Raw genomic sequence first — 15,457 nt, forward strand, 5'->3', positions numbered from 1 at the left:
GCTGTTCGGGTTATTTTGGATGTCTTGTACTGCTTGGGCATAGGAGGTTGAGGTGGAGATGAATTTGGTAGGACTGGGTGTTTGGTTGGTTGAGGGGGTTGGGGTAGTCGTGAATTTCGGCGGGCTGGGTGTTTGGTTGGATACCTCTTTTGCTCTGAGCTTAGGGTACCTGTTCGTGTATAGTATGTTATATGCTGGGCAGCCTTTGTAGTTGGCAGGGTGGTCCCCTTGGCAGTGGATGCATTTTGCTGGGGTTTCCGGTAATTTGGCGCACCGGTCAGTGGAGGGAGTGCCTGCGCATTTAACGCAGCGGAAAGTATGGTTGCAGTATTTCTTCGTATGACCGTACCTTTGGCACCTTTTGCATTGCACTATTTCTTTTTTCACGAGCGGTGGTTCGATCTTTACTATCGCGTTCATTAGGCGACTGATGTTGTAGATTTCCTTATTGTTCGGTTTTTGTTTAATGTCTAGGAAGAATAAGGATAACGGGTCTTTCGAGACTCTATGCCTTATATTACTTACGTTGATGACTTCGTGGCCGAGTTTTGAGGGTTCGTATTTTAGTTCGTCTATATCTGCTGAGTGGTGTATGTTTCGTAGGACCACCCGGAAAGGCCTTTCTTGTTTGAGTTGGTAGGTGTGGAAGTTGGCGTTCAGGGTCCTGAGTGTCTTGGTGAGTTTTCTGTAAGCTTCTGGGTTCGTCGGTAGTATTTTCACCTTGTTGTTGCTTATCTTAAGGTTATATTCCTCCTTGCTGGTATCTCTCTCTAGGGACTTGGTCATAGTCTGTATGTCAATGACGTCGTCCACAAAAATTGGTGGGGGAGGGGGGATTCTCTGTGAGTGTTGGTTTGGTGGCGGTTCTACGATTTCCATGGCGTCGTTTGAGGATTCCAATACGGTGAACCTGTTGTGTGTGTTTATTTGCGTTGCTGTTTCTATTTTCCTTTTCTTTGTAGTGTTAGCGTCGTTAGTGCGGAGAGTTCTGCTACACTTCTGCCACGGGGGGGGGGGGTAGCACGGGGTAGCTGCGAGTCTGCTCCGGAGAGCCTGGTCGCGGTTGTTGGGCCATCATCGAGCTAGTTAATTCGGAATGAACAACTGGTCGTGAGGCTGTGAGGCTAGTATTCGGGTTGGGGTTAGGTGTGTGGGATTTTCTTCTCCCTAGAGGGTAAGGGACACTTAGCTGTGTTCTCTTTCGACGGTTGGGCGACACGTGTTGTTTTCGGACTACGCTGGGCACTAGAGACACGTCTGCACGCTTCGGCACTCCACAGCGAACTGAGTAACATATTTGAAGTCAATTATTCCATTTGATCGAGTAACAGTGTTTTCCAATTAACGCTACCTCAATGCAATATTAAAATGTTGTTCTGATTTATTAAATTAATAAAGTAGAGTTACTTGATTACTATTAAATTAATAAAGTAAATTTAATCAGATACAAAGTGGTAAAATATAAAATCAAAGAACGTTAGTCCGTTAAATAAAAATTACACAAACTAATCATCTTTTTAGATCACGATTTTCAGGTTTAACCCTTTCCGTGCCCATTGTCAGGATCCCATTCACGTGCCCAGGTGCTACTTGAATGGGAGAGAGACATTGGGCACGATGATCTAGAATTAAGTAATGTAATAATTTGTCAACGACTGACGATGTGTTAATGTATCGTGCACGACGTATTTTCCACATTATGTGTGTGTGCTGTTAGGCGGTGGAACTGCGTCGCTTTTTCTCATTCGTTAAAACTTCAAATATTAAAAATGTCGAGACATATATCGATTCAATTTACGTCTCGATAGAATCACAATTTGTGGTAATACCGTCCACGCGATTAAGTGTAACCACGCTTTTAATATTGCCGTCAATTACAATTATAATTCGAAATTTACTTGCATTTATTTTAACTATATGATTTCCTCAGACGTGTTTTATCACGTTTTACGCAATGGTCACTAGCCTTCGTCAGTCGATTTCAGGAAAACGGTACGTACCTTAGAGTGTGCATGCTGTGTGTTAAGCTCGGGTGTCGGAGGCGTCCCGGGACGTCCTCTCTAGTGTAGGACCTTTGCGCCCGAGCGTTTGTGTGAGAACCGTGGAGCGATTGTGTTGGTGTGCCTGTTTTGCAATTTTTTAAATATAGCGCTAGGTAGGATAGGTAGTATACTTTCTGGTATGTCTGTTAATTATAAGTAGGTAGGGCCGGGCAGGTTGGCACAGTCTCTGGTCGGGTAGGCGCGTTTTCGTGTAGCCAACCTGTTTCTGCACATATTTCGAAAATCGACGGTGAAACTGGCACGAGTAGAGCATGCACTCGTCTCTGGTTTTGCCTTTCGATTTTTCGAATTTCGCGGTCGCGGTCGCGAATGGGTCGAAACGAACGTTTATTGCTCGAGCACGCACATGCGAGTGAGCAACGATCACTGCTGTGATCGTTGGTCAGTCCATGTGCAGTTCAATCAGCTTCCGCGGTTTATATTTTTATTTCACCTTGGTAAGTTTTTTTTTGTTTGCGATTTAGATGTCTCGAGCTTAGATTTAAGTTTCAGCGGGCATTGCGCCCGAAGAAAGAAGGGGCTATAAGCCGAAGAGGCCCGGCAAACTGCCACTCAAGAGGGCAACTACTAATGGCTCCCCATCCTCTGGTTCATCCAGAGCATGGGAAGACATTATTGCTACTGCTTTGTCACTATGCTCGATTTTAGTACTTGTAGTAGTAGTAGCAGCAGCAGCAGCAGCAGCAGCAGCAGCAGCAGCAGCAGCAGCAGTAGTAGTAGTAGTAGTAGTAGTAGTAGAAGTAGTTTGCTTTTTTGGCCGATGTATATATCGGTCCATCGTCCCATTGGGCAAATCGCAATTTTTCTTATTAGTGTCACGACAAATTAATTACGCGTTGTATTAGAGTTGCGAAATAATATCGCGGCTTTTCATTAGTGTGGCGAGAAAATGATTACGGTTTGAATTAAAGTTGCGATAAAATGATAATCGCGTTTGCTTTAGAGTTGCGAATTACGATATCGCGATTGTCTATTGCAATTTTTATTATGAATTTTTATAATTTCTTATAGAACTATACGTTTCAGAATTTATCTTGTTTTCTATTGTTTGAAATTACATTATAAAAATGTTAGTTTTTAATTAATTTATTAGTATTGCAAGTAGCAATACCAGAATATTTGAAGTAGCTTTTTCATATAGTAAATAGTAATTTTCATTGAATTCACTGTAAAAATTAGCGTTGCGATAATGAATGATCGCGTTTTGTTAAATAGAGTTGCGTTTACAAACTGCCCAAACCCTCCGACTGCATTTGTCGGACACTGTTCCTGGATCACACGTTCAGTTGTAAGAGCTGTGCAAGTGTGATCGTTCATCAGCAACCTCTTAAATGGTTGCACTTTGATCTCTCGCAATTAGTGTTGCGTATTGCTTAAATACGAGTGCGTAAATTTATACTTATTAGTGTTGCGTATCAAATATCGGGAATTTTCAGGCTTAATTTTTTTTTAATGGTAGATTAATTGATATTGCAGATATAACGAAGCATTCATCGCGTTTGATCTTGAACATTTTCTGCTTCATAAATATTTGTAGTAAATTAGTGTTGCGAAACAAGAATATTCAGTTCCACTCTCGGCGTGTTGATCGGGTTTATATAGAGTGGAATACGATTGAATTTTAGTAGCCCTTCTGGCTACTGCTTTGTTTCCTTTTCAGCGCCCCTTATTACCACGTTTATTACTGAAAATACTGCTATAAGACATATTTCTTTGTCAGCGTTAACATTACCATAACTGCTAAAATACAGAAATTTATTACGAATGTATATTATATATAGATTTACATATTTGAAACTGTGAGCGATTTCATGCGCAACAAAGTATTATAATGAAATATCTTAATGTTGCTATGAAGGCTTAAAATATTTTTTAAAATTTAATTCATTGCAATTGGAATTAGCGCTGGTGATTGTTCGTTCTTAGAACCATAACTTTTAACATTTCTTCGACCGCGATATTTTCAATCTTTTAACGGTAATGTAGAATTTTATAAATATTCGAATTTCATAGTGAATTTTTAATTCAGATTAAATTCAATTACTTAAAATTCTTGTTTTCAACGTAACCCTAGTTTCGATTAAAAAGATACAAATAATTCTTTATATTTGCTAAAATTTAATCAATAGTTATTTGATCTATAATTAACCATTATTAGTAGTTTATTTTTCATGTATAAAATGTTCTAGTTTTAAAAATACCTGTTTCTTTCATATACCACATCAAGTAAATGAGTTTGTTTCAAATTTTCAATTAGCAGAAAGTAGATTTCAATTACATATATGAACATTTCATAGCATATTCAATATGTATGCTAGATACCCAAATGATTTTTCTTCCATTGTCTGATTGTTCAGGCTTCTTCCCGTTTCCCCATTTTTAAAAGAAGCATATTGCGGTAACGTTGGAGTATATAACTTTCGATATTTTCATAAGTTTAGTACAACGAGTCGTATGTCTCTTCTGCAAGACTCTAAACTGTATATGCAGTGTCAATAGTTTCATTTCCATTCTTTCGTTCCAAGTTAGACAAATGTATCTTTGATACAGAATGATGCCAGTACGGTACCGAATTTTTGTACAATGTTTGTGCTGATAGATGTAATCGTTTTCGCAGATTAATCAGTTGATTCACATTTGGAAGAACCACAAGCTAAGAACCACGCTAATACAGTCTAGTTTGGATTACGAAAAGCCACGAATAGAATTTTGGATAATCTAAACTGGACTGCAACGTGGGACACCGTTGGACGCCATTGGACGCCGTGGGACGCTGTTGGACGCCATTGGACACCGTGGGACGCCGTTGGACACCGTGGGACGCCGTTGGACACCGTGGGACGCCGTTGGACATCGTTGGACGCCGTTGGACGTCGTTGGACGCCGTTGGACAACGTCGGACAACGTTGGACACCGTTGGACAACGTTGGACATCGTTGGACACCGCGGGACACCGTGGGACACCGTGGGACACCGTGGGAAGCGTACGTTTTAGTCTTAATTAATCGTCTAGGACGACAGGCGCGTTGCCGCCGCCGCCGAAACCGAGCGGCGCCACCGCCGCCGTAACGAACAGAAGGCCGCCGCAGGTTCCCAAGTCGACGACGACGACGCTCCCGCGCGCACCGCGAACATCGGCGGTGACACTGACGTTGAACGAAGGAGCGAGCATGTCCTACGCGGACGTGGTGGAGGCAGCCAGGGCGAAAGTGCCGCTCGTGGATCTCGGCGTGGCGTCCGTCGAGATGAAAAAAGCGATGACGGGCGCCATTATCATCAGAGTCCCCGGCAACAAGGACAGGGAAAAGGCAACGCGGCTGGCGACGCGTCTGGCCGACGTGCTGGACCCGGCGACCGTGAGAGTCGCCACACCGACGAGAATGGCCGAACTGCGCCTGACCGGGATCGACATCTCGGTCAAGCAAGAGGAGCTACGACGGGCACTGGCCGCGGCGGCGGGATGCGGCTGCGCGGAGGTGCAAGTCGGCGAGATCGGCGCGACCAGAGGTGGACTCGGGTCCGCGTGGATAAGATGTCCGGTGGCGGGGGCCCGGAAACTAGCCCAGACAGGGAAGATAGCGCTGGGCTGGTCGACCGCGAGGGAGACGGCTATACCTAAGCGGCTTCAGGTGTCTGGAGCTCGGACACGTGCGAGCGACCTGCGTGTCCACGGTCGATCGCGGGCACCTGTGCTACAGGTGCGGCGGGAGCGGGCACCGCGCCAGAGGCTGTCCCGCCTCGGCGCCCAAATGCCCGCTGTGCGAATCGCTTGGGGCTCCGTCGAACCATAGGATGGGCGGAGCGGCGTGCGCCCCGCCGACGACGAAGAGGAGGAAGAATAACCTCGACAAGAGGAGGAGACCCACCCGCGAGTCAGCGGCGGATGGGACCGTAGCCGTAGACGAGACCGCGCTAGCAACAACAGCAGCAGCGGCGGGTGGCCCGGAGGAGGCCATGGAGTTGACGTGATAAATTCAAGTGCCTGCTCCAGTGCAATGTCGGAAGATCAAGAAGGGCGCAGGATCTGCTCTTCCAGACGATTCGGGAGAGCGAGGTCGCCCTCGCCGCGGTGGCCGAGCCTTATCGCGTTCCCGACGCGCCCAACTGGATCGGCGACCTGAACGGGTTGGTGGCGATAACATGGACGCCAGCCTCGGGACCCCTCCGGCGTCCCGCTGGATCGCGGCAGAGGTTTCGTGGCGGTCGAGTGGGCCGGAATAGCCGTGGTGGCGGTCTACGTCTCGCCCAACATCAGCTTGGCGGCGTTCGGGGACTTTTTGGACGGGGTCGGCGAATGCGTCACCAAGTGCCTGCCCCGCCAGGTACTCGTCCTCGGGGACTTTAACGCCCGCTCGACGCAATGGGGTAACCCCAGGACCAACTCACGGGGAAGGACGCTGTCCGACTGGGCCGCGGGTCTCGGGCTCTTGCTGACGAACAGAGGCTCCGCGAGCACCTGCGTGGCGTGGAGAGGCTCCTCCGTGGTCGACCTGACGTGGGCCACCGCGGACCTATTCCGCAAGATCCGGAACTGGAGAGTGGCTGAGGGAGTGGAAACACTCTCGGACCACCTCTACGTGCTCATGGAGGTGGCCCTCGGCGATGACGACGACCGACGACGACGACGACGAGGAAGAGGAGAGGACCGTTCCCGCGCGCCATCACCACCACCGAGATGGCGCCTGAAGGAGAGAGACAAAGAGATGTTGAGGGCAGCGGCTATCGTCTCCGCCTGGAGTTGGGACGCCCGGGGGACGACCGAGCCGGAAAGCGTGGACGAAGAGGCGGAAGAGCTTCGCAGATGCATGAGCGCGGCGTGCGACGCCTCGATGCCGCGCTCCGTTCCGGGCGGTGGACGCGATTGCGGCGTCTATTGGTGGACGCCGGAGATCGCGGAGATGCGCGAGATGTGCGTTCGGGCCCGCCGAAGATACCTGAGGGCCCGACGTCGCAGGCTGACGCGCGGCGAGGAAGAGATCTTCGTCTGCTACGAGGCGTACCGAGAGACCAGACGAGCCTTGTAGAGGGAGATCAAGTCGGCGAAGGCTCGGTGCTGGAACGAGCTGATCGACGCGGTCGACTCCGACCCGTGGGGGCGGCCTTACAAGGTGGCCACGAAGAAGCTGCGACCGTTGGTGCCCCCGCTGACCGCGAACATGGATCCGGGGCTGCTGGCCAGAGTCACGGGGACCCTGTTCCCACCGGAAGACAGAGACACGAGAAGAAGAACAGCGCCATCCTCCTCCGACGAGGACGAGGATGACGACGACGACGACGATGCGTCGACGTTGGGGTGGAGCGAGGAGCTGAGCGTGACGGAAGAGGAGCTCTCGCGAGCCACGAAGAGGATGGCACCGCGGGACGCGGCACCAGGTCCGGACGGTATTCCAGGCCGAGTCTGGGCGGAGTGTATGAACATCGTGGCTCCTCGCCTGCGACACGTCTACGACAGATTCCTGAGGGAGGGCGTCTACCCCCGGACGTGGCGGACGGCGAGACTCGTGCTGCTGCGGAAAGAGGGTCGTCCGCCGGACTCGCCGTCCGCGTACAGACCGATCTGCCTGTTGGACGAGGCGGGCAAGCTGTTCGAAAGGATCGTAGCTGCCCGCCTGGAGGCCCACGTGGAGGGAAGGATGCCCGGATGGCACGACAGCCAATTTGGAATCCGCCGGGGTCGCTCGACGGTGGACGCGGTCAGGCGAGTGAGACGCATGGCCGAAGAGGCGGTGTCCCGGGAAGGAGCGGCGATCGCGGTCTCCCTGGACGTGACGAACGCCTTCAATACCATCCCTTGGTCCAGGATCGTGGAGGCCCTTCGACGCTTCCGGGTACCGCCGTACCTGGTCGCGGTCATCCGAGCGTACCTGTGCGATAGATGGGTGACCTACACCGGGCAGAACGGCGAAGAGAGGAGACCGGTAGAGCGCGGCGTTCCGCAGGGTTCGGTGCTAGGGGCGATACTGTGGATAACGGCCCACGACTCCGTCCTTCGGTGTCCCATGTCGTCGGGCACGGGGATGGTCTGTTACGCCAATGACACCCTGGTGCTGGCTGGGGGACGGTGGTGGAGCGACACCGCGAACCTTGCGGAGGACGCCGTGGCATGCGCGGTACGCGCCATCAAGAGACTGGGCCTGACGGTGTCGCCGGCCAAGTCCGAGGCCTTGTGGTTCTTCGACCACCGACGCAGAGGAACCCCTCCGCCCGGACTATCGTCGCTGACTGTCGACGGAGAAGAGGTAACGGTGAGACGCCACATGAACTACCTAGGTCTCACCATCGACAGCCAATGGACCTTCGAGCCCCATTTCGAGCTCCTGGTTCCGAGGGTGACGGCCGCGGCAAACGCTCTGTGCGGCCTCCTGCCGAACATCGGCGGAGCGGGAGTGGTAGTTCGTCGACTCTACGAGGGGGTGATCCAGTCCCGAGTACTGTACGGGGCCCCGGTGTGGGCGGAAGACCTGGCGGCGAGTCGGCGCAGCCTGATCGCGCTGAGGAGACTGCATAGGACGACGGCCATTCGCATCGCCAGGGGGTACAGGACGACGTCGTACGCGTCGGCGACCGTGCTGGCGGCGTCGCCCCCGTTCGAGCTGCAGGCCCTGGCGCTCCGCTATCCCCGAACATCCGGGAGGAGGCCAAGCTGGAGACCTGGGAGCGATGGCGCTCTCGACTGCTGGAAGACGACGCCACGCGGCCGCACCGAGCCGTTCGCGCCGTGCTTTCCAACTGGGACGCCTGGAGAGAGCGAGGCGAGGTACCGCTGACATTCCGGATGACGCAATTGCTCACCGGGCACGGAGTGTTCGGCGAGTACCTGCTGAGGATTCGCAGAGAGGTGACGTCCACCTGTCACCATTGCGAGGAAGAGGAGGACACGGCGCAACATACGTTGGAGTATTGCCCGGCGTGGGCGGAACAGCGACGCGTCCTGCAGCGGGAGATCGGCGAGAGGTTGTCCCCGGAAGCGTTGGTGGAGGCCATGCTCAGAGGGCGTCGGGAGTTCGCCGCCGTTCGCACTTTCTGCGAGCAGGTGATGCTTGCGAAGGAGCGGGCGGAAAGAAACAGGGTGAGAACGCGGCATCCTTCGAGGACGACGCAACAACAACATCGGAGGAACACCACGCGCCACGGAGGCGCGATGCCGCCACCGGCGCCGCCGCGGCCACCGTAGGAGCGTGATGAATCAGGAAGAGACGTTAGGGGGTGTGGCCCCCCCTAACGGCCCAAGGAAGCCTCCCTTCAATAACGACAGGGAGATAGACGCCCGAGGGTAACCGTTAGTAATTCGGGAGAGATCCCGGGTGCATCTCGACTCAGGTGTCAGGACAGACCACCGTGGAGTTTTAGTCGGTGAGAGTCCGACACTACCCGCTAGCGGGTGTCCATGAGGATTACTCCACGTTAAAAAAAAAAAAAAAGGTTTCAATTAATCGTAAGGTAGATACCTATGTTAAGTGCATTGTGAGCTCATTCTGTACAACGATATTTATCCACCTTAGAACGAAAAAAAGAAAAATCTCGTCACCCTTCACTCGCTTACCACACAATACTTATTGTACTCGCGATTTATTCGTTCGCGATCACTCAGTTCTTTCAAACCGTAGCGTGGCGTACTCGCTCGCGCGTATTCCGCGTACGTGCTTGTCAACGTGCACTAGACAACTCTTCAGATTCGTAAGTCGCCCCAAGGACACCTCTGTCTTGGTGACTACTCGACGACTGCTCGACGTTCGCATCGGATCGCGGGGGTTGTCGTCGCGCCGGTGATGCTTGCGAATCTGTTGGGGATTCAGTCGTGGATCCGCAGTCCTGTCCGATTGGTACTTCGGTACTCGGTCAGGGACCTGCAATTTCACGTCCTCCGTAATTCTGTTCGGGCCCGCGGGAGTGGACCCCACTGTGCAGTTGAGGTCAATGCCTTCGTAATCCTGTTCAGCGGTCCCTCCCCGTGAGTGGACCCCACTGTTCAGTTGAGGCCTCTTGCCTTCGTAATCCTGTTCAGCGGTCCATCCCCGGGTTCCACATGTTCAGTTGGAGTGTGTTAAGTTGCTGGCCTATGTGCTGGATCCACGGCTGAATTACCAGTGGATCACTGGCATCATCGGTCGGCGCCATCGACCGCGACTCGTGTAAGTTTCGAACGGCGAAACAGGAATCGAGTTACGGTCAATTCTTGGGCTTTCCGCTGAATCTCGGGGTTATCTCGTGTACGAGGGTACGTCGCGTAAGTTTGTCAGTTCTTTCGAGAGATCGCGATCTCGTTCGTTTCGGGCGCGCCGCGATTTTTTCCTTTATCATCTGATTCATCGGGCATCTTCTTGCTTTCCCATTTTTAAGGGATACTTATAGAGATCACGTTAGAGCTTATAACTTTTCAATATCTTCAATATCTTATAGTGTCGGAAAAGTAGAACGTTAAGCAGTTTAGTACAGCGACTCGTATGTCCCTTCTGCAAGACACGAAATGGTATATACAGTATCAGTAGCTACATTTTCTTCTTTTCGTTCCTAGTTAGATAAATGTGTGTTTGACACCGAATGCTGCCAGTAGGGATGCGAATTATTGTATGATATTTGTACTGATCGATGTAATCGTTGTGTGGGAGATGGATGTTGCGTTACGTAGGCTTTGTCCTACGTTTGAAAAGATTCATGTAAGCGCTGCGTTGGAGATATGTTTTTCGCAGTTAGGCTACGAAAAAACTATTTCCATACGCAGGCCCATGGTTAAGTAGAGTCAAAACTCGACATTCTGCCAAAAGGTTGAATGTCAAGATCGATGTGTAGTGTTACATAACCCATGGGCGGGTCTCGCGCGTAGTCACCTCCTCGTGGTGAGACCTGGTAATTGGCATCCTTTTCCAAAAATTAATCAGTTGGTTAATCTTTGGAAAACGATGCCAAGCTAAGAACTACGCACCAGTCCAGTTTGGATCTCCAAATGCCGCCAAAAGAATTTTGGATGATCTAGACTGGACTGCACCGTAGGACACCGTGGGATACCGTCGGTCCAGTGTGGGTCTCCAAAAGCCTCCAACAGAATTTTGGATGACCTAGACTGGACTGCAACGTGGGACATCGTTGGACATCGTTGGACACCGTTGGACGGCGTTGGACATCGTTGGACACCGTTGGACATCGTTGGACGTCGTTGGACATCGTTGGACGTCGTTGGACGTCGTTGGACAACGTTGGACACCGTTGGACAACGTTGGACACCGTTGGACAACGTTGGACACCGTTGGACAACGTTGGACACCGTTGGACATCATTGAACACCGTTGGACGTCGTTGGACATCGTTGGACACCGTTGGACATCGTTGGACGTCGTTGGACGTCGTTGGACATCGTTGGACGTCGTTGGACAACGTTGGACACCGTTGGACAACGTTGGACACCGTTGGACATCGTTGGACACCGTTGGACGTCGTTGGACAACGTTGGACACCGTTGGGCAACGTTGGACACCGTTGGACAACGTTGGACACCGTTGGACATCGTTGGACACCGTTGGACGTCGTTGGACATCGTTGGACACCGTTGGACATCGTGGGACGTCGTTGGACACCGTGGGACACCGTGGGACATCGCTGCACACCGTGGGACACTGTGGGATGCGTACCTTTTAGTCTCAATTAATCGTAAGGTAGATACCTATGTTAACTGCATTGTGAGCTCATTCTGTACAACGATATTTATCCACCTTAGAACGAAAAAAAGAAAAATCTCGTCACCCTTCACTCGCTTACCACACAGTACTTATTGTACTCGCGATTTATTCGTTCGCGATCACTCAGTTCTTTCAAACCGTAGCGTGGCGTACTCGCTCGCGCGTATTCCGCGTACGTGCTTGTCAACGTGCACTAGACAACTCTTCAGATTCGTAAGTCGCTCCAAGGACACCTCTGTCTTGGTGACTACTCGATGACTGCTCGACGTTCGCATCGGATCGCGGGGGTTGTCGTCGCGCCGGTGATGCTTGCGAATCTGTTGGGGATTCAGTCGTGGATCCGCAGTCCTGTCCGATTGGTACTTCGGTACTCGGTCAGGGACCTGCTATTTCACGTCCTCCGTAATTCTGTTCGGGCCCGCGGGAGTGGACCCCACTGTGCAGTTGAGGTCAATGCCTTCGTAATCCTGTTCAGCGGTCCCTCCCCGTGAGTGGACCCCACTGTTCAGTTGAGGCCTCTTGCCTTCGTAATCCTGTTCAGCGGTCCATCCCCGGGTTCCACATGTTCAGTTGGAGTGTGTTAAGTTGCTGGCCTATGTGCTGGATCCACGGCTGAATTACCAGTGGATCACTGGCATCATCGGTCGGCGCCATCGACCGCGACTCGTGTAAGTTTCGAACGGCGAAACAGGAATCGAGTTACGGTCAATTCTTGGGCTTTCCGCTGAATCTCGGGGTTATCTCGTGTACGAGGGTACGTCGCGTAGGTTTGTCAGTTCTTTCGAGAGATCGCGATCTCGTTCGTTTCGGGCGCGCCGCGATTTTTTCCTTTATCATCTGATTCATCGGGCATCTTCTTGCTTTCCCATTTTTAAGGGAAACTTATAGAGATCACGTTAGAGCTTATAACTTTTCAATATCTTCAATATCTTATAGTGTCGGAAAAGTAGAACGTTAAGCAGTTTAGTACAGCGACTCGTATGTCCCTTCTGCAAGACACGAAATGGTATATACAGTATCAGTAGCTACATTTTCTTCTTTTCGTTCCTAGTTAGATAAATGTGTGTTTGACACCGAATGCTGCCAGTAGGGATGCGAATTATTGTATGATATTTGTACTGATCGATGTAATCGTTGTGTGGGAGATGGATGTTGCGTTACGTAGGCTTTGTCCTACGTTTGAAAAGATTCATGTAAGCGCTGCGTTGGAGATATGTTTTTCGCAGTTAGGCTACGAAAAAACTATTTCCATACGCAGGCCCATGGTTAAGTAGAGTCAAAACTCGACATTCTGCCAAAAGGTTGAATGTCAAGATCGATGTGTAGTGTTACATAACCCATGGGCGGGTCTCGCGCGTAGTCACCTCCTCGTGGTGAGACCTGGTAATTGGCATCCTTTTCCAAAAATTAATCAGTTGGTTAATCTTTGGAAAACGATGCCAAGCTAAGAACTACGCACCAGTCCAGTTTGGATCTCCAAATGCCGCCAAAAGAATTTTGGATGATCTAGACTGGACTGCACCGTGGGACACCGTGGGACGCCGTGGAACACCGCGGGATATGCCTTGACTGTGTCGAATCCATTTTGTGCCCATTCTGCACAATGATACTTCTCTGACTTGGTCTGAGATATAGAAATCTAATCTTCATTTCCACTGAATTTTGCAGTTATTTTGTGCACAAGAGAGCGTCACATGAGTTAATTGACTCTTTCGAAAGAGCCCGATGTGTGAAATTATTCTCTTATTTCAAATGAATTTTTATTATTTATTTCAAATGAATGTATTCTCTTATTGTTTACGTTATACCGTAATACGTTATAACGTTATACCATATAACGTAATACGTACTAACGTTATAAACTATAGCGTAATACGTTATAACGTTATACCATATAACGTAATACGATATTACGTTATACCATATAACGTAATGCGATATTGCGTTATACTATATAACGTAATACGTTATAAAGTTATACCATTTAACGTAATACACTATAACGTTATACTATATAACGTAATACGTTATAAAGTTATACCATATAACGTAATACGTTATAACGTTATGCCATTACAACGTAATACGTTATAACGTTATACTGATACCGGAATACGTTATAACGTTATACCACATAACGTAATACGTTATAACGTTATACCAAAATGTACGTTATAACGTTATACACTACAGCAAATATTACAATTACGTTATACCATATAACGTAATACGTTATAACGTTATACCATATGACGTTATACCATATAACGTAATACGATATTACGTTATACTATATAACGTAATACGTTATAACGTTATACCATATAACGTAATACGTTATACCATATACGTAATACGTTATAACGTTATACCATATAACGTAATACGTTATAACGTTATACCATATAACGTAATACGTTATAACGTTATACCACATAACGTAATACGTTATAACGTTATACCAAATAACGTAATACGTCATGGCATTATACCATATGACGTTATACCATATAACGTTATACTATATGACGTTATATCATATAACGTAATACGTTATAACGTTATACTATATAACGTATACGTTATAACGTTATACCATATAACGTAATACGTATTAACGTTATACACTATAGCGTAATACGTTATAACGTTATACCATATAACGTAATACGTTATAACGTTATACCATATAACGTAATACGATATTACGTTATACTATATAACGTAATACGTTATAAAGTTATACCATTTAACGTAATACATTATAACGTTACCTGCTATATAACAGTAATACGTTATAACGTTATACAATGTAACTGTAATACGATTATAACGTTATACCATATAACGTAATACGTTATAACGTTATACATAAAGTAACATCATGCGATCCTTAGCATTAACCACCATGCCAGTTTATACCATATAACGTTGTACTATAGGGCCTTGTCACTTATAACGTAATACGTTATAACGTTATACCATATAACGTAATACGTTATAACGTTATACCATATAACGTAATACGTTATAACGTTGTACCATATAACGTAATACGTTATAACGTTATACCATATAACGTAATACGTTATAACGTTATACCATATAACGTTATACTATATGACGTTATATCATATAACGTAATACGTTATAACGTTGTACCATATAACGTAATACGATATTACGTTATACTATATAACGTAATACGTTATAACGTTATACCATATAACGTAATACATTATAACGTTATACCATATAACGTTATACTATATGACGTTATATCATATAACGTAATACGTTATAACGTTATATCATATAACGTAATACGTTATAACGTTATACCACATAACGTAATACGTTATAACGTTATACCACATAACGTAATACGTTATAACGTTATACCAAATAACGTAATACGTCATGGCATTATACCATATGACGTTATACCATATTACGTTATACTATATGACGTTATATCATATAACGTAATACGTTATAACGTTATACCATATAACGGAATACGTTATAACGTTATACCACATAACGTAATACATTATAACGTTATACCATAAAACGTAACACGTACTAACGTTATACACTATAGCGTAATACGTTATAACGTTATACCATATAACGTAATACGTTATAACGTTATACCATATAACGTAATACGATATTACGTTATACCATATAACGTAATACGATATTACGTTATACCAT

At 48.0% G+C, this 15,457-nt stretch overlaps 1 protein-coding gene and 1 pseudogene across 1 annotated transcript; both read left to right on the plus strand.

Annotated features, from left to right (window-relative positions):
• The first annotated feature begins 7,219 nt into the window (after positions 1-7,219).
• On the plus strand, positions 7,220-8,110 carry LOC117240750 (annotated as a pseudogene).
• Positions 8,111-8,838: 728 nt separating this feature from the next.
• LOC117240751 lies at positions 8,839-9,237 on the plus strand. Its single transcript, XM_033506787.1, has one exon. The coding sequence runs from the start codon at positions 8,839-8,841 to the stop codon at positions 9,235-9,237; it is 399 nt and encodes a 132-aa protein (XP_033362678.1).
• Positions 9,238-15,457: the final 6,220 nt, after the last annotated feature.

This window comes from Bombus vosnesenskii, unplaced genomic scaffold (genome assembly GCF_011952255.1).
Source record: "Bombus vosnesenskii isolate JDL3184/JDL3185 unplaced genomic scaffold, Bvos_JDL3184-5_v1.1 scf7180000014856, whole genome shotgun sequence".
Classification (NCBI taxonomy): domain Eukaryota; kingdom Metazoa; phylum Arthropoda; class Insecta; order Hymenoptera; family Apidae; genus Bombus; species Bombus vosnesenskii.